General features: G+C 39.1%; 2 protein-coding genes across 7 annotated transcripts; both read right to left on the minus strand.

Annotated features, from left to right (window-relative positions):
• Positions 1-3,427: 3,427 nt before the first annotated feature.
• On the minus strand, positions 3,428-12,716 carry LOC103720490 (hypersensitive-induced response protein 1). The gene is made up of 6 exons (XM_088705113.2): positions 12,480-12,716; positions 10,606-10,801; positions 8,967-9,087; positions 5,738-5,829; positions 5,565-5,661; positions 3,428-4,071 (listed from the first exon to the last, which is right to left on the minus strand). Exons 2-6 carry the CDS (start codon positions 10,792-10,794, stop codon positions 3,710-3,712), a joined length of 861 nt encoding a protein of 286 aa, XP_088561239.2. The 5' UTR covers positions 10,795-10,801; positions 12,480-12,716; the 3' UTR covers positions 3,428-3,709.
• Positions 12,717-15,897: 3,181 nt separating this feature from the next.
• Positions 15,898-24,625, minus strand: LOC120112501 (serine/threonine-protein kinase PBL34-like). 6 transcript variants are annotated; one of them, XM_088705108.2, is made up of 7 exons: positions 24,244-24,539; positions 23,819-24,148; positions 20,501-20,838; positions 20,259-20,394; positions 18,900-19,036; positions 18,704-18,827; positions 15,898-16,846 (listed from the first exon to the last, which is right to left on the minus strand). In XM_088705108.2, the coding sequence occupies exons 2-7, from the start codon at positions 24,015-24,017 to the stop codon at positions 16,335-16,337; spliced, it is 1,446 nt and encodes a 481-aa protein (XP_088561234.1). In that variant the 5' UTR covers positions 24,018-24,148; positions 24,244-24,539; the 3' UTR covers positions 15,898-16,334. The 6 variants fall into 6 exon arrangements, with proteins under 6 accessions (XP_088561234.1, XP_088561232.1, XP_088561233.1 ...); XM_088705106.2 differs by having other exon boundaries at positions 20,501-20,841; positions 24,244-24,537; XM_088705107.2 differs by having other exon boundaries at positions 23,819-24,625.

The raw sequence follows: 24,625 nt of genomic DNA on the forward strand, positions 1-24,625 counted from the left end.
CAAATGTATTGAGATGTTCCTGCATAGGCAAGATTGAACCACTAACTAGTTGGTCCAAAAAAAAAAAAAAAGGCTGCCTGGAAGCACGACCCTCATAGTCTCGTACAAGATATCATTGCCAAAATCATACAAAGGCAAAGGTAGTTTTTTGCAGCTTGAGGGCTAAAAAAAAAAATTGGGGGGAGTAATTCACCTCCTCTTTTTTTTGGTAAATCGACGGCTCACACATAATGGATGTGAGACTGTGAGTACAACCTAAGGGTCAGACAGCAAAATACAATGCAAGGGAGATAAAACAGACACGTGGTTCTCCCAATTCACCTCCTCTGTTTCACATTAAAAAAAATAGAGAGGGAGAGAGTGTGTTTGTGCTAGATAGGAATCATAACATCGTTTAGCCATTAGGTAAAATCAAGCACCATGCACTGCAAGCCATGTAGACCCTGCGTTACACAAAATTTAATGGCTTCTCCAAAAAGCATGACACCTGATTCTTTGAGCAATATGATTGATAAATGAACAATATGTTTTACTCTTTGACCCATGTCATATGCATCATAAATATCCGAAGTTGAAGTTGCATGTATTTTTCTCACATTATCTTATACATCATGTGATAAATGGAGACTTGTCTTAGTGGCCTCATTTTTTAAGATTTCGATCTTGGATGGTGCACCTACCAGTAGCAAGATCTAATTAATAAAATAAAAAATAGCCTGTGCATGGTGTGTTTTATGAGTAAGTTGGATCCATCCCACAGCCTACGCGAGGTTGATTGCTGGCAGAAATGTTGGTATCTACAAGTTAAATGTGAGATCCATCCTGCATGGCAACAGGAGCTTTAACTTAAATTTGACGATCTCCATTACAATCATCAGATTGGTCCCAATCTTGAGATCGGAGAGAGACCTGAATTACATCCAAATGATGTGGATAAGTTTCATGGCAAGTATGACGAGTTCATTATATGCATTTGGGATCACCAGACACGAAACTCAAAGATGCCTCGCTGTGGAAAAGATGGGTGCAACCCACGCAGATGGTTGATCGTTGAGCTTCAGAACTCCGGGTCTTAAGCTAAAACTACTGTCTATTTCTTGTGGGAATTTCTTGTTTCTCCCCGAAATGGGAGTTCGCTTGCCTCCCCATTTAGAAAAATGGTTCTCTTTGCTTTATCTATAAATTCATGGAGGCCTTCGAGTTGACTTCCAGCCTTACTGCAAACAAGTGGAGGGTCCCGTCGTGAAGACAAAGCTCAGTACCACCTTTCGTTATTCATTTAGAAAAATTTACTCTTCGTGACAAAAATCTTCCATATACTTGTGATGGCTGAGTGTAATTCTCAGAAGCTAGTATCTCGTATATCTTGGTGGATGACTAATATCAAGATGAATGGATTTATAACTTATCCCACATTCTATCTGAGCCTTTCTTTCTTTTTTTTTCTAGTGTGGCAATTAAGTACAAAATCAAAAATTCAAATCTTTCATTCAGCACTTACTATTTATTTATATATGTTTTTAATAAAAATAAAAATAAAATGTGCATCGCACATGAGAAAAGGCGAAGAATCTGCAATCAAATTCCTTTTCATAGAACAAAAGAAAGTGCCAGCAAGTTAAAATATTATGATTCATACCTCAATATTCATGAAAATCTTAATCTACAATATGTAATGGAAATTCAGCAAAAGATTTTTTTTTTAAAAGAAAAAGAAAAAGAAAAGCGAAGCCAGTCCACTGAACAGCTTTATGCCCATAAGAAGATCTAGTTTAGCTCCTCTGGCTTCTGGCTGGCCAGTCCACTGACCATGCACCCTTGTTGAATGCTGGAGACCGGCATCTCAAACATATCAGCCAACAGAATATTTACAAGAAAGGGCTGACCAAACTAAAACCTGCTGTAAGTTACACCACACATATCAGCCAACAGAATATTTACGAACTCCGGTTGAAGTATTACTATCACTGGCGATGTTGAAATCCCCCTTGGAGGCTCTTGCTGCCCAGTCGGCTGCACGATTACCTTCACCATGAACATGGGACGCCTAGAAGGCCCTTTTCCACTGTAAAATATCTAATAGTAATGGCTTAATTACTTCCTTTGTTTAAACACCTACAGAAATCCAAGTTAGAACTGTAGTAGAATCTCCTTCCAACCAAATTTGAGGTGCTTTAAACCTGAGAACAGCACACTGAATTCCAGCCCATGCTGCAACCAGTTCAGCATATGAAACAGAATAAGAGAATAACATCCGACCAGCAGCCCACATCAGGTGTGCTTGATGATCTCTGATAATAAAAGCTGCAGTTGCCCGGTTCTCCATTGAAGTTTACTTTCAAGAAAGTAAGGGGAGGAGACAGCCATCTAAGTTGATGGTTGGTCGGCCAATAGGCCTGGTAATAAGGCTGCCCCTGCTCCTTTCTAATGTCTCAAAAGATGCAGAATTCTGTTCTGAATCCATTTCCAGCAGAATCTTCAAAAAAAAAAAAAAAACCATTTCCAGCGGGTAATAGGAAGAAGATCTTACCAATTGATTGGGTGTGCACATTGAATTCTGATGGATCCTCTCATTTCTTGCTGACCTCATGCGCCACGATAAGCAGGCCATTAGTGATCTCACCCCATTCTCTACCTGGGTATTTGCCATCATATTCAGCAAATCCGGCAAAGGAGCAGGGCAAGTACCATAACGACCGATTGCGACCTGTTCAGCATTGTTGTACATAGGGACAACCCAGGTTGTTTGCATCTTTTCTGGCACCATTCTCCGGTGACTTGGCTAGCTCAGTCTTGGAATCTCCTTTCATTTGAGCCTTTCAAGCGCCATTAGAGCTAAACATGGCATACATAAATCTCATGTCCGAAGTGGGGCATGCACACAAGCCTCTTGATGGAACAAAATGTTCTGGTGATTCTGGACCATGACCATTTATGATGGGATCAGTTCTGTGGCTTGATCTATCATCTTCACCTTTAAACTTCTTATCGCTCCTTATTGCCCTTGTCTTCTCTAGTTCACGTATTTGGCTTTTAACAGGGGGAAAAATAAAATCAATGTCTATCTGCGCCTTAACTGGTATGTTTTTTCTTCTTCTTCTTATCCCCTCCCTCTTCGGTCGTGGGTGTGGCGGACAAGTCATAAACGTCAAACGTCCGTGACAAAGAGCTCTGCTGAAACGGACCGAACCACGACATTTTCCTATAATGAGGCTGCTTCAATTTGTCCAATCAGAACATACCTACAGCAAAATGAATCCAACAAGCAATACTCATAAGGAAGTCTGCACTCTCCATTACAACCTTCCAATTCCATCGAAGGGATTTATTTGCTTCAGCCTCCATCCAACCTGGCTTTAAGGCTGCTCCCTTGAAACTCAAACAAACAACAGCAACCGAACTAGTTCAAAACAAAAGAAAATAACAATGATAATAACAGTCACCTCCATCCTTATTGCCTTTACCATGCACTCATAAATTGTACCATGAAAATCGCTAGTTACACCAAATCATGTACAACATGCTCACAAAATGCACAAAACAATAAGCCTAAAATATATACTCACTATATGCACACCATCTTATAGTTTTGTATTCTGCATCTTCCCAATACTGGCAACAAATTAAAGCACTTAACAAAGAAAAGAAACAATCAACCCTTTTAAACAATCAGCCATGACATTGCTGGGAAACTAGCCTCCATTTGGTCCTACTGGTGAGTGGTGTTGGCTTGGAGGAGGCCGTCCCTTATTTGCGCAGCAATGTCCCTCACAGCCCCAGGCCCATGAGGGATGAACACGGAAGAGGACTTTGAGGATGCTCCAATCTCTTTCATGGTGTCAAAGTACTGTGTCACAAGCACCATATCCATGACATCCTTGGCTGTGGTCCCAGGCACATTTACGGAGAAGGCAAGCACGCTGTCCCTCAGCCCATCCACAATGGCCTGGCGTTGGCGTGCTATACCAAGCCCTGCCAAGTACTTGGATTCTGCATCTCCTTCAGCGCGCTTGATCTGCAGTATTTTCTCAGCTTCAGCCTTTTCATTTGCTGCCACCCTCAGCCTAGCAGCTGTTGCAACAGTTGATAGCACCGTTAAGAAAAAATCCATGATAACATCTAGCAATAATAATTTAATAAATTTGTAAATCCTTTTACTTTTTCACAGTTACAAAAAAAAAAAGCATCAAATATGGGCTCACAGCATCTGTTTCAACTACGACAGTTTTTAAGATTGACAGCAAGAAGCCAGAATATTTATACCATGTATATACAGATGCTAGCAGATCTTCAAATATTCAAGAGTCCAAGATATCATAATTTGAATCTAATAAAAACCACAAAATTTTCAAAAAGGAGAAATAATTGCTGGATAAAAAAACTTTATCATATAGCTGACCTCCGCCCATTCCTGAAATGCATAAAACGCATGTTCTTGTGCACATCACATGAGAATGGGCATCAATGCAAAGCACTAATACATATCAATACGAAATATGCACCTAGGGGCCTGGGTGCAAATGAGCCGAGCAACACGACTCAGGTCCAAGCTCGAGCTCGAGTAGCTCAAAAAATTTTTTAAGTCGAGCTCGAGTAGCAAAATACTCATCTCGAAAGGACTAATCGAGTATAGATTTTTTTAATAATATTATATTTTATTTATAATATATATTACTAATTTAATATTTCAAAATACATTATTTATATTTTTTAAAAAATCTTGTCTAACTCCTAACTTGAACCATATTTTTTAATTATGCCCAAGGCTTAAATTCAAGCTCAAACTCGAGCTTGAATATGGCTCAGCTGATATTCAAGTTGAATTCGAGCTTAGATATTAAGGCTTCATCGATCTCCAGTCAAGTTTCAAGCCTAAGTATTTTGAATCGAGTCAAGCTCGAGCCTCTAGCTACTCGATTCGGCTCCACTTGATTGCACCAGTGTTGCATTAGAATATCCAATGGTCCAATGAGCATTGGACCCACTGTGTCCAAGCATGTGCCCCTTTAACTTAGTTCATATCTATTAATCAACTCCCCTGTACATGATCACATTACAGCCAAATCCATCTAAATGTTATGTTGTACACAGGCATTCAAATCTGTCACTTCAATCCCCCTCCTGGTTTATGCCTGTAGCAGATCAGCACATACCCTGTCTTTTGCTTGCATAAGCATTTCACATATCCAAAAATAGAGACAAATAACCAATCAGGATGCTATGACAACCCCACATTCAGGATATAGCAAAACATACTAAAGCATTGCCTTGAAAATTATTCCAAGCTCACATGATGAAATCCAATGCGAAAAAATATTGTGACAGCAACCAATGATATACAAGCATTCGTGTGCAATTATTAACAGGCAAAGTAAGCAGACTGTTCACATTTTCAGGATAAAAATGGATTATGTATGCTAAAGAAAGAAAGACCATGCATTGATTCACAATGAGAAGTCACTTTCAAAAACAAGATCACTCTAATGGAAGGGCAAAGATCATCAATTAATGTCAAGACCACAAATATTGAGAATTTTGAGCACCAAGCAATGAAATAAACTTGCCTGCATTAATCTCATTCATTGCTCTCTTAACATGCTCGTCAGGCTCAATATCCACAATAAGTGTTTGAACTATCTCGTATCCATACATTGACATTGCCTATATCACAAAAGATGAGGTCATTTGACTAATTTGTCCAAGTGAAATATAATAATGAAATGAACAGATTGATTACCTTTTCAAGTTCATCTTCCACAGCTTTTGCAATATCATTCTTCTGTTCAAATACATCATCTAAGTTCAGCTTTGGAACACTCGCCCTGATGACTATCAGCAAGGAAAACATTTATAAGGAATCTACTATTAGTGAATTATGTTTTCATCATAGAAATTTAATAAACAACTCTATCTGACCCATAAAAACAGTTTCATCGTGGCCAAACTGTCATGTAGCCAAACATCATACCTAGTTACCAGGACACTAACAAAAAACCTATAGTAGCAGTGCCTAAAGGAGTCCGTGATCAATGATAAGTATTCATTACATAACTTGCCTCAACTGTTTACACAGATCAGACAGTAAAAAAAGGAAAAAATAAAAATAAAAGATTCAAACTGGATTTATCTCAGTCCAAACTAATACAAAACTTTATTAAATGCAAAGTGAAAAACGTAATTTAGAAAATTATGATCTATGACTTTATGAAAGATTTGTGGAATTAGATACTGAGAAACGTTTTCACCACTTCAACAGAAGTTTCTCAAGAAACCAAATTGGGAAACCAGTGCAAAGCAGGTTTTGAGAAATGCATAATTTACGTTCTCAAGAAAACTAGCACGCCATATCCCCTTTGATCTCGGGTTTCTTCTACTATGCATGGCTTATCATGTTATAGACATGTGGATTTATATCAACTCTTCGATTGGACTCCATAAGGTTATGGACTTTTCAATAACAGATTTTCTCCTTTTAATCAAAACTAGATCAGATTAGATTGGAATGATAAGAAAAGAGATTTTAAACCAACTTTGTTTTTATTCCATTATCATATGACAAAGGTGGATGAAATTGGCTGGCTGAGAAAGAGAGAGAGAGAGAGAAACAAAAACCAATTATGCGGGAAGGATCGGCTGGAACAAAGCAACACCCAGCTAACTTGAATCCACAGTAGAATTAGCAAACTTCATAAATCAAAATGCCAAGGTCCTATAATCAAGAGGGAAGCATAACTTCTCATTCTGAATAAAATTAGAAGTTCAGATTTTAGAATTATAGCAGTACGAGATAGGTTCTATGTATGTGTGCTTTCTACATGCATATGCAATGAGTGTAACAATTCGAAGGAAATTATTAAATAAAGGTACTTAACATGCCAGGAGAAATTGTAAAGGACAGGATATCAAGAAGACTCTAAAGCGCTAGTGATGAAATACAGCCCCATATTTCTTTACACTTTTTTGAGAAGAATTACTCTTTACAATTATCTTAGATGAACGTAACACTTGTCAAAAAAAGATAACCATGTAAATATTGTTTGGAAATGAAATAGTGTCAGCAGATAAGAGAAGAATAAGATCGAATTAAAAATTATGGAAAAAAAGTTTTGGTGGATGGTCTTTTCAACGATCTATACAAGTCTTAGTAGCACGAAACTTCTATTTGGAGTGTTGAACCCACTTGGGAATCTCTCATGGAAACTCTCACACCCGCTTCCTAAGCATTTCCTATACTTTTCAAAGCTCCAGTTCCCTGTACCCACACTCAAATCTGCTCTCACACCCACCTCCCGCTCCAAGGGCATGCTTGCTGTTGCTTCTGCTTTTTAGAAAGTTCTTATGAAAGACAAAGCCGGAATTAGGTTTTCTAGGTTCCCCTCAAAGTTATTTTTTTGACTTTTCTTCTTTTAGAAGCGCTTCTCGGACAATGTTAGCAAACAATTATTTTTTGAGGAATGCTTTTTTGCTCTAAAAGATACAAAAGGATTTTTTAAGCAACATCAAACAAGCCCCAAGCAGCAAAGCTACAAGTAATCAAAAACTATGGAATGTAATTTTACATGGAAACGGAAATAAAATAAGGCCTTAGTCAATATATCTAACTGACATCTTATTGTCTTCATTTTCATTATCTTGCATATATTACAAAAAAGAAGGGAAACTAACAGATATGTACCTAACAAAACTTAACTGGATGGCCCTTTTAAGCATTCCTTAAGACTGAAAAGGGAAAAATTATAAGATATCAAAGAAGCATGGCCAAGATAAGAACGCTAAGGTGAATGTGTGATAAAAGTAGGAACGATAAGGTGAAGTACGCGTACATTGAAGGAAGTGTTGAACTGAATGAAGTGGCAGGGAGGCAATTAGAATGGTAATAACCATGCCAACTGAGCTGCAACAGTTTTCGAGGAGAGGCTCAAAATGCTTTGGAGGAGTTTGAGAACGGAATAATAACATAATATTGACAAAAAGGGAAAGTATTTTGGAAAAAAATAATAAATAGTTTCAAACTTTATAAACCAGAAAGTGAAAATGGTTAATGATGCCACAAGCAAAAAGTTGGGATGAGACTTGTTAATTGTAATCAAAAAAACATTTCGTACGTCTATGTGTATGTGGAAGAAAAAGGGGGCATGGGGTAACATGGTTTTGGTTCAATATTCTCAACCCATTTCGCCCTAATGAGCGGTGACAAAGTGCATAGTGTGACATTGATATTGGAATTTGCACTGATTATTATTTATTATAATTTAAAGACTATAAATCACAAAACATATTTATATACACATATTGATACTTCATATGCTTCTTATCTACGTATCGATTGCCAATCGCACCATGCATCAGGCAACCAAGATCTGTATTGATATGTATGAATTAGTACAAGTAAAGTCTATGTTGCCGCAGATAATTTCTAGCTATTGGATACAAAATTAAGGTGGATGGGGTCTATGGACCAAGGTACATCGTCTCGATACTAGATCCTGTACTGGTGCCATGCAATCACCATGTCGGTACAGTACGGTACAGAGCCAGTTCAACATATTAAGTGTGGGTATGCCCCTGTACTATGTACCAATACCGAACCGGCATGGTACGGTACACTCCGTACCGTCCAGTTCAGTATGGTACGACATACCATATATGGGACCTATAAATGGTAATCATGACTGATCAACATAGGGCACGTTGTCATACATTGTCTAGTGTCCAGATGTGAGTAAATGCATGGATAAGCAAAATCATATAAAGAGATAAATGTTTATATGTTAGCTAACTATAATTAAAGAAGATAATTTGAACATACAAAGGAAAGAAAAATTCGAGTATACTTTACTTCCTAACTTATGCACAAGATACTAACTTCAAAGCGAATACAAAAGATCAACAAGAAGAAATGGGACAACATTCAATATTATAAGAAAGAGTTTGCCACAATAAGAGATTAAGTAATGCAATCATACCATCAAAAACATATGATTGAATCTGTTCCCTTGTGTTGCTAAGTCTATAGAAAGCATCAGATGCCTTGCCAGCAAGAGCACGGTATTGTATAGATGCAACAACAGTAACAAACACGTTATCCTGAAACACCAAGAGCATGCACATAAGACATGATAAATTCAATAGATCCATTATACTTACTGCATATTCAGTACTAATGGAACCGAAAAGCAGAACAGGAAATAGGAATAACAAACTAATATGACCAGACAAATTAAAAAAAAGTACATGTGAGATCAGATCAGGAGCTGTTTGTTTAATAGATTACACCATGCTTCAAATCTAATTTGACTCAAGCAAGATATTCATCGTGTATTTTTAGCATCTTCCGTCTTCAAACTTCAATTCAAACCATCCATTAAAAGTGTAATGTTAAGTATAAACCACTCATAGTCTCCATTTAAAGTTGGCTTTGTTTTTAAAATGGTTTTCGTTTAAGTAGCATACAGGTTACAGGCAATAAAATGAAGTTACAGGTAGGACTTGGATTTTGACATTTACATGATCCAAAGTCATCAAAGACTAAAGGTGCACCAAAGCAACAAGGTCTATTGGAGCCAAGGTGCAAGGCACGCATGCACCATGATGAAGTGAGGCTATATATATAAATAATAATCAATGCATGATGTTAAACATTACCAATGAATTATCAATTTATCAACACTTGCAAAAAAATAAAAAGCATTAGACTACAGATTTACACACACAAAAACAACATGGCATGTCAAATATTACACACTCAAATATAATGTCAAGTAACCAACTGCAACATAATATTTACTATCAAATGAGAAGTACAACAACAAAAAATTAAAAACAAGTAACCATCGAGTGCTTGCTTGGATGGTATTAACTCTCGCCCCTTGAGCAAGAGGTCAGCGGTTCAATTCCAAGTGGCATCGACCCTCAATTTTGCCTCCGATTAGAAAAACCCTGGTTCCATGAGCTCTAGCTCAGTCTACTTCGGGGCCTGAGCTCTGACTTAGGTGGGCACAAGGTAGAAAACCCCCACCAAGGATGGCTAGGGCTTCCCAGTCTTAAAAAAAAAAAAGGTAAAAAAGTGTGCAAATATTGATTATCCAGCTCAAAAGTTAAAGAAGAAGATGAAGAAGCACAGTCATTGTATTAAAAGAGACAACATGCTTCTTTGGCCTCCAGAAACATGGGACAAGATAGTCACCATCATGGACAGCAAAGCATGATTAATGGATGGCTCATATTAATGATAAATAAGGCTCACCGTTTTTTTTTGTTGCCTAGACTTCTCCATGAGGCACACAAACAGCATGCCTTTTTAGCACCTAGCAAAACTCACCTCAACTTGCAGTAGGCAGGGCACCAAGATGGTGCCTAGGTGCGCCTTAATAAAACTGATCTGATTATCAAACATAGAAGAGACTCTATAGTACTAAACAAAATATCAAAGTTTCGCCAGGCATTGATGCCAAAAAATATTTTTATTTTGACTATATTTCTTTCCAGAACATAATGCAACTATACTGATGACAATGATGATAATATTGATGATGACCATGATCTATAAGAATGCATACTAAGTGTATTTTTTTAATAAAAAAAGATGGCAGCTATGAAACACACCTTTGTCTTTGTTTCACAACGAACATCAAGTTGCTGCACACGCAATGAGAGATAGCCAGCAATCTGCTGCCCTAGACACCATGGCAAGCAGTGGCATCCAGGCTCAAGCACATCAGTGAACCTACCAAAAGTTTCTTTGATGGCCACAGTTGACTGGTCCACTTGTAAGCAACATAAAGCCTGCCCCATTTCTTAACTGCATGACAGTAAAAAAGAAAGGACAAAAACCGATTTAAGACATAACCACACTACCAAACCTAGTTCAAGTAAATGGAGCCAGCAAAGGGAGCCGGTTGCCAATTATTCCTATTAAGGCTACATCAACAGTCACTGCAAGCTTCTTCCTTGTTCAAATTTAAAAAACAGGTATGCTCGGTCAATATAATGATAACTTGAGAGCCACCAAACAAGATAGCCTGTTTACAAATTGCACATACATTTTCTAACAGGAGCAATCCATGTAATAAGCATTGATACAAATATAGCATTGCTTTAACTCTTAGAACAAGCATATATTTTAAATCATAAAGCATCATGTTATTGAGACTTAGAGCTTATGGTTCAAATTTCTAGGAATCTACATATTCTGAAGTGACACTTTTTGTTTGTAATAGCAGGATAGCATAGCAAAGATCATATAATAGAGTGAAACAACTGGTTGCAATTGATACTCATATACCAAAATGCTCGAATTAGTTTGGTGAAGCCATGTTCCTATGGTAGTGAAAGGAAAATAGATATCACTTGCAGTGACATTTCACAGAGGTTATCTACTAGGCACAAGATATTCATCTCCACATTATAAAAACCAATATCCTTCATTCACCACTCAATACGGTGTCAAGGACAAAGATACGTATAATTCTTGTGAACTTTTAAAACCAAATACGCTGGCCTATAAATGTTAGATTAGAAAATAATTGCATAGTATTGTCGATAATCAATGTCACACATTCATGTTAAGAAACTAGCAACAGCTAAACAGGAAATCTAATTCACAAAGAGAGACATGCAGATAGGCAGGCACAGAGAGAGAGAGAGAGAGAGAGAGACCTTAATGCAATATAAATACAGAAGTCATTGTTTTATAATCATCAAATCCTCAATCACCAATACCATCTTCATTTAAGAAACTCAAAGGCTGTGTTTGGCTCAAGAAATAAGAACACTCATTCTTTTTGGAATTATTCTCCAAGTAACTCTTGTTTTTGTTTGGCTAAAATTTCCAGGGGCTGTTTTGTCCATGAAAATGGGGCAGCAGGCATATTCCAGAAATAAAGTAATTCCAGCATACCCTTGCCATTGCCATAACAGGAATAGACAGCTTTATCAGAATAAATATACCTCTCGTAATCCTTCTTTTTTTCCTTCTTTTTTTCCAGACCAAACGCAACACGAAGTCACGAAAATACAGGTAAGGCTACATTAATTGTTTGGTCGGAAGAACACGGGATAAGCATCCATTGCCCTAAGACCCAGAACAATTATCCAGTCATTTTCTTCTTTCGCTGAACGATTTCCAGCCATTCAAAAAGGATAAACCTAAATCCAGTCAAGAATCGCAGAAAGTTCGTGGAAATTTTGGGAAATCCTCTCCAGGTAAAAGAAGCAAGAAAGATCAAGAAATCACATCACCGCCCAGCAATCAGGATCGATTCATTTCCTGCCCTAGCAGGTCAACGAGACCTTTCTCTAAACCTTATTTACCGAGCATCCCATTAAATAGACAAACACGGCAAGCAAATCCCTACGGATGCAAAGCAATCAGAGTCCCCCATGCATCGAATTCTCGCCAGGAGAACACGAGGAACAACAAAAATCCACGAAAAAAGATGCAAGTATTCAGCAAAAACCAAGAGAAAGATTCGCTTTACCTCGGGAGCCGGAAGCGAAGAAGAATCCCGGTGAAGCCGGCGAGCAAGAGAGCGAGGCGGGGTTTTATCGAGTCGTCGTCGTCGTCGAAGGAGATGGGACGACCCGAATCCGCTTGGAAGTTTCGATCGAACGAGGCGCGAATAAATAGAGAATCCCTTCCGGTTCGGATATCATCAATACGGAACGGCCGCAACAGAAATGAGGGGCGCCGCGACGGACGAGGATAATATTTAATCAAATTAATTATAGGCGTCCAGGCTGCCACAAGTGCTGCGTGGACAGCGATGGTTTGGCAAATGATTCAGCGGCGCCCCGGTTTATTCGCCGAGCAATTATTCTCCGCACTCAGCACGCCGTGCATCACCGCCGCTCATTTGTGCAGCGTTGCACTAAGATTAGCTCTCCGTGAATGATGAGCAAGGCCCATAGAAACGAATGATTGTGATTGATTGAGTATAGGTGCATCCGAGCTGGCAGCATCGTAGCTGTCCAAGTCACGAGGTAGCATGCAAGTCTTGAACTGTTCAAAGCTCGGCACCATGAAGATGAGTTCGAGATGCTCCGATCTCTTTCATGGTGTCAAAGTATTGTGTCACCAGCACCATACGGTCCATACCCATGACATCCTTGGCTGTGGTCCCAGGCACATTTACGGAGAAGGCAAGCACGCTGTCCCTCAGCCCATCCACAATGGCCTGGCGTGGGCGTGCCATACCAAGCCCTGCTAAGTACTTGGATTCTGCATCTCCTTCCTTCCTTTCCTCCTCCTCCTCCTCCTTTTTTTTTTTTTTTTTTTTTTTTTTTTTTTTTTTTTTTTTTTTTTTTTTTTTTTTTTTTTTTTTTTTTTTTTTTTTTTTTTTTTTTTTTTTTTTTTTTTTTTTCAAAAACGGTATTTCATTTTATATACCTCTAACGTAAATACAACCAGACATATCAAAGAAGAGTAAACAAAATAAGACGTGTGGAATGCCATCTAATATGGCTCGATATCCCCGGAGATGCACGGATCCGACAGGAGGCTATTAAGACGACCTATATGTCTTATCAGATCTAGTTGTCCGAAAATGCATGGACGTTTGGTGAGAGCTGTCCCCCACCAAGGTTCGTTGTGGAGTGGGGCAGGCTTAGATGACCGAGATTGCTCAGTCGCATCTATTGGATGGATTTTTAATAGTTCGGGACATTTGGGGATCTACGATCTACTCGTAGAGCATCTCGTACGGTGTTCTTCACATTGGGAGCCCCTACCTCCAAGTTTTCTCAAGATCAATTTCGACGGATGCGTACTGGATGGCGGTAGGAGGGAACGTACTGACTTTATCATTAGAGGTCCGGATTTCAGGATGATTGCGGTTGGTGGTTTCTAGATTTTCGACTCCTCGATCCTAGGGTCTAAGTTGAGGGCAGCTTGGGCTGACTTGGGTTATGCTTGGCGGGCACTACAGACTAAAGCTGTACTGCTTGAGAGCAATTTGACGACTGTTATTGGCTAGATCCAACAGAGCGTGGGTGATGTGGGCAACTACCATCCATTGCTCATAGATATCTGAGCTATGGCTTGTGGTGGGATGGCCTTTCAGGCGAAGCATTTGTATAGAGAGGCCAATGGGACAGCGGATTGGGTAGCCTCGTATGTGGCCAACCATTCTGAAAATAGTCTTTGAATTGAAGAGAGGGAGTTGTTCAGTGCATTTTGGGATCTGTTATTTTTTAACTTTTTTTTAGCTGTATCTATATCTATATCTATATTGTATAATTCATCCCTTTCAGTAAAAAAAAATAAAAAAAATAAAAAAAAAGTTTGAGATTAAAGCTTGTGTTGGGTTGGGCTTGTCGTGCCAGTCCAAACATGACATCAAGGATTGGAAGAGGCCCTGCCGGTCGCTGATGGCACGCAAATAGAGAAATGGACCTTCGTGCGCATTAAAGAACGGTTCTGATGGCCTCGTCGACCCGTCTCGCAAAATTCCACGAACATCAATCTAAATAACCACTTTGAGTTGCAAAAAGGATAACCACTCTGCATGGTCCTTTTTGTTTTCGTCCATGTCTCGTTCCACAGAGGAGACCAACGATCGTTCTACGGCAGCCCGTGCCACTGCTAACTTCCAAGCAAATGAAAAGAACTTAGTGTTCAAAGTTGATATGTAATTTTCTTAGGCCCGTCCAAATACAACAGAATACTTGAGCAACAAGACAAGCATTACCTGGCAATTCCTAGGCTCTCTGATCCAAGGGTTTGTTACTTCATCTATCCTCATCACAATATATAAACTAGATGGCCTTACAATCTACCATCTGTGCCTCCCATTTCTAAAGCCTTCAACTTATCTATTTTGGGAACCATGCCTCTTGCGGGACCTACAAACTGTCATTCAAGCCATTCGATCTATTTAGTTTTAGAGTAAATTACACTGACCCCACCGAGGTTTGGGGTAATTAAAGATTCCCAACCAACATTTGGAAAATATACATTCCACCACCTAACTTTGGCTATGTGCATAACACAATCCCACACGGCTATCTTTCTTTAAATAAGCTAACGGACCATGTCAAAGTCGTCGGTCTCAACCTCTTTGAGTCTTAAAATATCTTAGTTGATTTGGAATAAGATTAAAAAAAAGGGCTTAGTCTTAAAAAGACTTTAATGTTAATTTAGCCTATTTGGGATACTTTAGTCTTTTTAACCTTGTCCAAAATTAGCTAAAATATTTTGAGATTTAAATAGGTTAGCGAGTGATGACTGCATTAGCTTAACTACCCCCATCCCAGCAAACTCCGAGGGCAGATTAGTTCTTTAATCCAGGCCTCGAGGGGGTCTGTGTAATTTACTCTTACTTTAATCTGGAGAAGAGCTTAAGCTTAACCATCCCCAACCCAGCACATTCTGAGGGCCAATTAGTTCTTTAACCCGAGCATTCAAAGACATCCAATGTTTCCAAGCCTGCTTGCAATTTAAGTCACAGGCTGGATTAGACTGCTTAGCTAAAACAAAAGGCAGCTGCTTTTTAATATTCCAGAAGAGATCATATCCTTCAATGAATATTTTTTGATAGAAGGAAAAGGAAATCTGAAAGGGCCAATTGGCGACCTCCTTCTCACTTATCACTTTGCTTCCAAATGAGATTTGATATCCTTCAATGAATGCTTGAGACTGATATGGGGACTCTGATTTAGTTTGCCAGCAGACAGGAGGAGGTTACCTGCATCTTTTCTGGTACCATCCTTTGCACAAAAATAATCTGAACTAGATATGCCGGCAGCAAGATCGTAATGGATGGAGCAGTTCTGATGGCATTAGAAAGGCCAACGCCCCCACATGCTATGCTATTTATTTCACTACCAACCTGAGCACACAATTAAGACCAACTACCAAGTGATCATATCTTTCCATCATTGTGCTCATGGACTAGTTGGTTTTAGCATTAATGCAAACTGTTGCTCTATCACTTCAAGCTTGATATATATTACAAGCAACGCTTTTCTTTGAAAAAGGAGAAGAAAGAAAAGAAACGAAAAGAGGAAACTAGGAGAAGTTTTTCCCATGCTTTCCCCATGATAACCCTTGTAAAACCTTCTTCGCATCAACTGACTATATCAAGCAACTGACAATTACTAGAACAAGAGAAAAGACAATGGAAGCATCAAATTATAAATATTCTTCACAGTTACTCTTTTCAGGTAACTTATAACCCACAAAGGCTGACACCAATCCCTCACACCTCCATCAACCTTTTATCCAAGGAGTCCATCAGACTTGATCACCGGATATGCAACAAATTTAAACACCACAGTCCAGCATACTTTCACCATTCAATATTTGTACTTTCTCGAAGTCACCGAAAACGATGTGCTCATGGTTGTTTGCCGTTGGGCTTTGGTGATTGGTGGTATGGAGAGGGAAGTGAACCATTAGAGAGGCTCCTCACAGGCTGCTGTCCATTCCTCGGAAACGATGCCTGTAGTTTTAAAACATGCCTCGCAGTTTGATTGTTGGTGTTGGATGCAGCACGTTCTGCTTGCATTGACTGAAAGAGATACGAGGAGCTCGCCATGTCTTTAAGGTTGATCAATGGTTTGAGCACTTCAACTACTTCGCTCATTAAAGGCCTGGCCTTCGGATCGCGACTGAGGCATGCATGTGCCAGCTGGGCAGCTTTTTGGGCACCTTTGACTGAGAAGTTGCCATCCAGGCGAGGATCTACAAGTCTGAAGAAGCGACGTCTCTCTCCTAGATGGGGGCGTGCCCACTCCACCAGGTTGTGCTCGCCATTTGGTCGGTTTTTGTCCATGGACCTTCGCCCTGTCATCATTTCAAGTAGCACAACCCCAAAACTATAGACGTCACTCTTCGATGTCAGATGCCCTGGAAAGATAATATCAGACATGCGTAAGTTGACAAAATCAGAAAGCAAACTGCAAAATGCTAAATAATAGAACAACAGGATCAGTGGTGAGCTCCACGATAACCATAGCCATTGGCAAGAGCAAACTGCAAACATGCAATATGTCTATCTACCAACATGTGGCTGAACATAGGAGACATGACAAATTACAGCTGTTCCCACTACCCAAGTAGAAAAGACCCTGAGAACTAATTCATAGCATCATATTAAAGAAATCAAATTAGAGATGCATGCCTACCTTACCAATTTTTCTCCATTTTCTGAGGTCTATAAAGATTTTCTTGGCAGTGTCCCTTTTAATACCTCACTAAGCTTTTGAAATGTTGAATCCCTGATAATGCTTATGTCATCTTTCTCAAGAAGAATCATCTACAGCACCTCCAAATTTGAGATCACACTCATCGATCAGATCAAAAGTTGTGGTCTTCACCAAACCATCCCACTCAAAATAGTATTTTATCACATTTACTAACATGGAACTGACTCCTCTTTAAGAGCCGCTCAATCGTAAGAAGGTACAAAGATACAACTTAATCAAGTATTAAGTTTCCAACCACCATCTACCTCATAGTCTGCAGCAACTCCATTCCAATACCAATGCCTTACCAACTACTATTGCCACATCCAAGCTATATAGCCAAGTCAGTATTTTTCTTTCATTATTAATATTTCACCTGCAAAAACAATTTTGACCTAAATATTTTGAATCTATCATGTGAAATTTAATAACACCATCAGCACATTACTAATGAAAGTTGCTGGAATTTTTCAGTTTAGCAAAACCACTAGAAGCATCTTGAATACATAGAAATAAGGAGATCCAGGAAAGTGGAATGCAAGTGAAAGTCTGACGACTGAAAAATATATCATCCCTTTCACATGGCATATTTCTCTCCAGAACAACTACCATGTCCCAAATAGAAAAAAGGAAACCATGTATCTGACAAGATACTGGACAGACATGGATTAGTTAAGCACTTCATCATGTAAGTTACAAGTTTGCCTGCTGACATTACCGCTTTAATTTCCATAAAGTTCAGCTGAAATTGTGAAGTTGCTTTTTAAGTAACATAAGACAAATGAATATTCAAATGATGTTCCTCTCGATTTTACAGATAATGAAATACTGCCCAACATAATGAAGGATGGGAGATAGGCAAACATAAAATCTAACATGCTGATGCATGCATCGACATGAATATATAATTCAGTCTGCTATTTTCTGATATTCTACGAAGAATTGAATCTTACTTATGGTAGGTTTACTTTTTGGTGCATTAAATGAATCATGGCGGTGATCAATGTGGGATGCACTTAGGTAAATTAAATGAATCTTGCATCAAATCCACTCTTTTTAGCGCATTAAATGAATCATGGAGGCGATCAATGTGGAATACACTTGGTAAATTAAATGGCATCAACATCAATCTGCTATTAGCTGATATCCTATGACGAAATGAATCTTACATATGGTAGATTTACATTTTTTTCCTTTTGGTCCATTAAATGAAACCTGTAGGCAATCAATGTGGTATCACTTGGTAAATTGAATACAAAGAAAATCATGCTTTACCAAAGCATGCGACCAAAGCAAGTACATTGAAAGCACACAGAGTCAGAAGACTCAAGAAAACCCAAAAAGAAATACAGGCAAGAGCAAATCAAGCATAATAGAATATTTTATGGCAACACATATCTATCACCCTGCTTGGATCTTTTCCATACATCAACAAGTACAGCTTAAAGAAAAAAAAAGAGCAACCAACATCAAGTTCAGAGTGATATTAACAAATGCCAGTAACAATTCAATGATTCACCTGTCATTACATATTCTGGAGCTGCATATCCATATGTTCCCATCACTCGCGTTGAGACATGAGTTTTATCCCCCTCGGGACCATCCTTAGCAAGCCCAAAGTCTGAGAGCTTTGCATTATAATCCTGGAAGGGCACATTTTCAGAAATAGTCATATAAATAGATAAAAGAGAGACATATATGAACTTGTTACACACCGCATCTAATAGAATGTTGGATGTTTTGAAATCACGATATATCACTGGTCTTTCTGCTTCCTCATGGAGAAAGGCAAGGCCCCTTGCAGCACCCAGGGCAATCCTCATTCGTATGGGCCATGAGAGAGGCAGGGACCCTATCGCACAAAGCATGGTTGATAGCAGAGATTAGATATTGACAAAAGGCAATAGTTCACTCATCATTTCAACTGCAACAACCAAAAAAAAAAGATATAATCCTAAGACTGATAGTGCAAATAAAGGCCATCGAGGAGTTCCATAAGCCTGACTGAGCAGTAAATGATAAATGAAGTGAATGATAAATTCATGGCATAAGCAATGGTTTATTATAATTATTAACAAGACAAAAAAAAGGGATAAGGCCTTCAAAGGAGCCTTGTGGAGATGTCAAGGTAGAACTCAACTTGCTCTCTGTTATAACGAACTTTGTGATAGGATAGCAGCATAGAATGAATACCTTTGGCGTAAGGAATGGACACACTCTCTGGTTCGTCATAACGAACTTGCGGCTTCACAACAAGGAATAAGAAGCGAACATATGATGGAACCTAATAATGTTCATGAAGACGAATAGTCAATTGTTTCAACGGGTTGCAAGATGGTATCCATCTTATGAGGGATGCTGTTTTATCTGGTTACAATGAAGGAAAAGGATGCAAAGCTGGCAATGCAGAAGAACTTAAACAGATTTGTGTTTTGAGTTTGCGTGGCCATCATCTCTGTGCCTGTGTTATTCCACTGACAAAGAAATGAGTGTGGCACTATATTATAATGGAATTTTTAGTTCTCTTGTACTTACAACATCAAAATCCTAAACACTGGACTTAGCAAACTGCTGATGCTGAGCTAAAATAAACATAAAAAATCTGGATACTAGAGACTGCATATTAGCATCAATTTTGCAATCATGGGCGTACATGCTATAATCATATTTACTTCTGGTCAAGCCATAACACTAAAAGTTGAAAATTATATGACACCAGTAACTGAATAAGTTTAGCTGGTTCCAATATCATAAACCAGCACCAGTGTTCTTAAACAAACTACACAAATATAACTAGCAAACCTTGATACAGACTACAGAGTAACACTAAAAGTAACCAAAGTATGCTTCAACCCTAATGTGCAATTTCTATTGCACACTTTTAAGGAAAAGAAAATAGCATTTCTTCAGGGAAACATATAAAATTCAAAAAATAATACAGCAATTGAACTCCGGAGACTTGTAGCTAGGCAAGTTAGCCTATACTGAATTTTTTGGCGTGGCTTTTCATTGGTAACTGACAAGGTACCTACTAGAAACAATATCAAACAGAGTGAAATTGGGCAGTTACATACTTCTGAAAAGATGGTTTTCAAGACTTCCTCGAGGCATAAACTCATACACCAGCAATCGTTGATCATCTTCAATACAGTAACCAATCAACTTCACTAAATTTGGGTGTTGAAGGTCACCAAGATAATTAACTTCCGCCTGCAAAAACATTAAAATCATACATGGTGAGTGGGAACTTTGAAAGGGATAAATACTAGTTATTCATTAATGAAGAACTCAAGATTGGAGTCAGAAGACATCATACCAGCCACTCTTTATGCCCTTGAAGTCCATCGTGGTTGAGTGTTTTGACAGCAACAGTTAACCCTGTACCAGGTTTCACAGGAGCAGTTCCATTCTCCTCGATCCATCCTTTGAAGACACAACCAAAGCCCCCCTCTCCCAGAAGGCTCTCCGGTCTAAAGTTTCTTGTGGCAGACTTAAGCTCATGGAAAGTGAACTTCCGCAACTGAGATGCAAGTTTTAATTCCTCGCCTACTTTAGTAGTGGACGAATTACTTCCAGCAGTACTTGTGGTTGTGGAACCAGAGACCACTGGTGCAGCTGGTTGGTCCCTGCTACCATCATTTGTGGATTTACTTTCTACTGGTCCATGCACAATAGCAGCGATTAACCGGCTGTTAGAAGACATTGAAAGGCTAAAGCAAGAATAACCTCCCAACTTGACAGAACTCGGAGAAGTTAAGCATGCATGCCAATGAAAATATTGAAGAAAAAGCTACTACTTGTGCCTAAGAGATGAGTTAATCGAGCTGGATGAGTAATATAACAAAAGACCTTGACATTTGGCGCAGTTGCCAACTGGAGTACCAAAGCATCCAACTCTTCAACCTCCATCACACACAACAGCATGATACAGCTGTTATTTGGACATTTGGACATAATACCCAACATGTGCATAGAGCAATTATAAGGAAACAACGACCTTTTTACCTTTGAGTTCTAATGCTCGATTTCTCTTCACTCGTGGTTTCACAATGTAGTTTAAATGTTCATTTTTTAAAGAGAGGGAAAAAAACACAGCCTCTATGCTATGAGAAATCATTCTAAATTTGATGTGTTGATAAAAAATGATCCATCAAAAATATGCTTGCCATCAAGATCCTTCTAGAGACATGCTTATAGAAGATGAGTATTCCAAAGAGCAAGGTTTTATAAAATACTACCATTATGTTGTACATATCATGGTAAATACAGGTAACTTAATGGTACTGGTTGGTAACTGATGAATCAAAATTGAGTTTATCCAGTAACGCTTTTAAATAAACAATTGTAAAATAAAAAAAAAAAAAAGCAAATACAGAAAATGGAAGACTTCTTACAAGGTTTTTTATGCCAATCAGATGCGTGGACATTTTAAACTATGAATTTAATAAAATACTGCAACCATTTTTTTACACATAATGATTATTCTAAAATAGAGCTATCCACAGTTCCACCCAAAAGTCGCCATTCAAGGTCTAATTGGCCTGTCAACCACAAAGCCCCTTTGATCTATAGTTCCCAATTAATGTTAAGCCAAAAATAACAGCAAAGAGAATGAGACTAGGCACGAGCTTGATGATTTCTGGAGAACATCAAAAAGGTGCTTCAGAAGGTTGAAGCTCAACTACACAGGTCACAAAGATACAATGATCGGAATAATAAGCATCGACCGAAGTACAACTTCCAAGATGGGGAGCTCGTCAAGCTTCACCCAGGGAAAGAGGGATTAAAGGGAAAAAGAAACAAGTTGAAAGCAATCCAACATGGTCCCTTCAAAATTCAGAAGAAGATTGGCTAGAATGCCTTTTAGCTTGACTTACTACCTTGCATGGAAATTTACTCAGATATCAATGCTGAGAACCTAAAATTATTTAAGCCTTTCATGTGAATGAAGACCAAAATTAGAAACCAATGCTACCAGCTTTGGATGACCTACAAGTAGAGCAGGAAAAGCCACTTGCCGAAAAATGCATTGTTGAGAGGAAGGTCACAGAAACAATGTGGTTGAAGGATTGAGTCTTTTGGATCAACCGGAATGGTCAACTTCCTAGCGAGGCCCGGTAGTTTAGTCATATAATGGAGAAGCAAGAGTTTCCCATCTCCAATTTTAATTTAGCAAGAACCAAACTCCCCAAAAAAGGGGGCCTTGAACCAAGAGGATCACTAATCCTATTGTGGATCATACTAGCCATGTTAGGCAGGTTTGAACAGGATCCAGGAACAAGATCCACCACATTGGAAGCCAAATTACACATCAAAACTTCTGAATGCCATAACTTCCCCATAAAATGTCGAATTGAGAAGTTCCTTTTTTAAAAAAAATAGGTAACTTGTCAAGATTTATGATGCTACATCCATCCATAAAAGTTTCAACGCATACAACAATTAAGGCAATACAATAATTTTTGGGCCTCCAAATATGCCGATCAAAGTAAATTTTTTTTATGAAAAATTTTAACCAAAAAAAAACTCACAATTCGGAAATAAATGAGAGATGAGATTGAAGACAAAGTTGATACAGAATTCAAGATCTACATCCAAAAAAATTTTAGCTTTTCATAGTTATTTTTATCAGGCATGGCTATTGTAGGAAAACTATGATTTCTTCCAACTAGAAGAGCAATTTGACTAAGATTTTGTAAGGGTAGACCTCACTAGTATAAATAGCGAGATTGTTATCAATTTTACTTTCATTAAAGACCAAAAACCCTGCCTCCAAAAGTCCCTTATTTTTCTTTATTCTTTTGAGATTCAGCGGGTTCAAGGAATTTCTTCCCTCTCCTTGTTTGGATTATAACCTAAGTTAATCTGTTAGTAGAAACTTTCAAGCTTAAATTCATTTAAGTTATCAAAGACAACTAATTCCATACCATAAATAGAACAGCACAATAACGATATGCTTGACACCACCACGAAGAAAATGTAATTACGTCTTAGCATTATTTGCAGAGGGAGAAGGCATTGTTATGAATCTTGATGACACCTTCCCAACACCCCGTCGAACTATTTACTCCCCATAATCGGCTTCGAGCTCCTCTCCAAACAGCTAGTTTCCCCCTACTCTTCAGTTCAACCCCCTCCAACTTGCCAATTTTCAGTTAAACATCAACCAAGGCAACTCTCATTACTGATCTTCAATTTACAATGCATGCTTATTACTTCAAAACCTCGAACAGAGCAAGAAGTAAATCAGCACAAAAATGACATGGCAGCGTAAAATCTGTTTTGCCTTTATTTCACCCAACATGTGGCTAGAACGATTAAAATCAAAAGATACCAAATCTCCCAGGTTCTGGAGTCAACAAGAATTTCACATATTAAGTTCAATTAATAACCAAAAGACAACTAATCTAAGAATCAAACAGTAGTAACCGGCCCACCTCGGAGGATAAAAAGCACGGATCTTTCCAAATTGTTCACATATAATCATAGAATTCATGATTGAAACGACAAAAAACCGAATCTAAAAATAGAGAAGAAGCAGAAATACTAACAAAGCAGCAATCATAACAAGACACTAGAACTATCATGCAAGGCCAAATTGAAGAGAGAAAACGCGGGCGAGCGAGCAGATTACCGCAATGAGTGCTGGCATTACTGATGGATGTATCCACTTTGGATCTTGACGAGATGCAAGCCCGCATCAATCTGCACTTAACCCAACATCCAGTCTCCTCCTCCCTTGCCTTGCTCTTCTTCTTCTTACTCCCCTTCCCCTTCCCCTTCCCAACGCTGCCCCATCCCTCCAATTTAAACTCCTCGGGACCCAGCCCCATCCCTCAAGATCTCATACCAGCTCGAAATCAAAGATCCCAGCTAGGAAAGCCGAACCCCTGTCTCCCAGAAAGATTCCTTATACCGAAATCGGCCCTAACAATTCCTCTCCTCCAAAACCCTTTCAACAAATCTGCACCAAAAGTGCAACAGGAAACTAAGATCCCACTAATCCAGAGCTCGAAACCCTAATCGAAGAAGAGAGAATCGAACGAGGTGGAATGATACCGAGATCGAAGAGCGACCACGGAGCTCGAGATTTCTCGTCGGTATCTCCGAAACCGGGAGGGCTACCTCGCGGAGGGAACTTTGAAACTCGCTTGGAGACGGAGGTGGCGGCGGAGGAGAGAACCGGACTCGGTCTCCTGCCCGAAGGACTGCCCGGGTGGGGGCTCAGGCGAGGCGAGCAGGGGGCAGGCAGCTGCCCTACGTAACGGCGTCCGTGAGCATTTGACGGCGGGGGGGAGGGGGAGGGGAACCGGAGGAGAGACCAATGGCTCGGAGGGAGAGAAGAGGGGGTAGGGAAGAAGTGTGTGGGAACGGGGAACAGAGAGAGGAGAAAAGCGACGGGCAGGACGGGCAGAGCAAGTGAGGCGAGAGCGGAAAATGC

This window comes from Phoenix dactylifera, chromosome 9, assembly GCF_051530095.1.
Source record: "Phoenix dactylifera cultivar Ajwa chromosome 9, Ajwa_hap1_PhDact_Kaust_v1.1, whole genome shotgun sequence".
Classification (NCBI taxonomy): domain Eukaryota; kingdom Viridiplantae; phylum Streptophyta; class Magnoliopsida; order Arecales; family Arecaceae; genus Phoenix; species Phoenix dactylifera.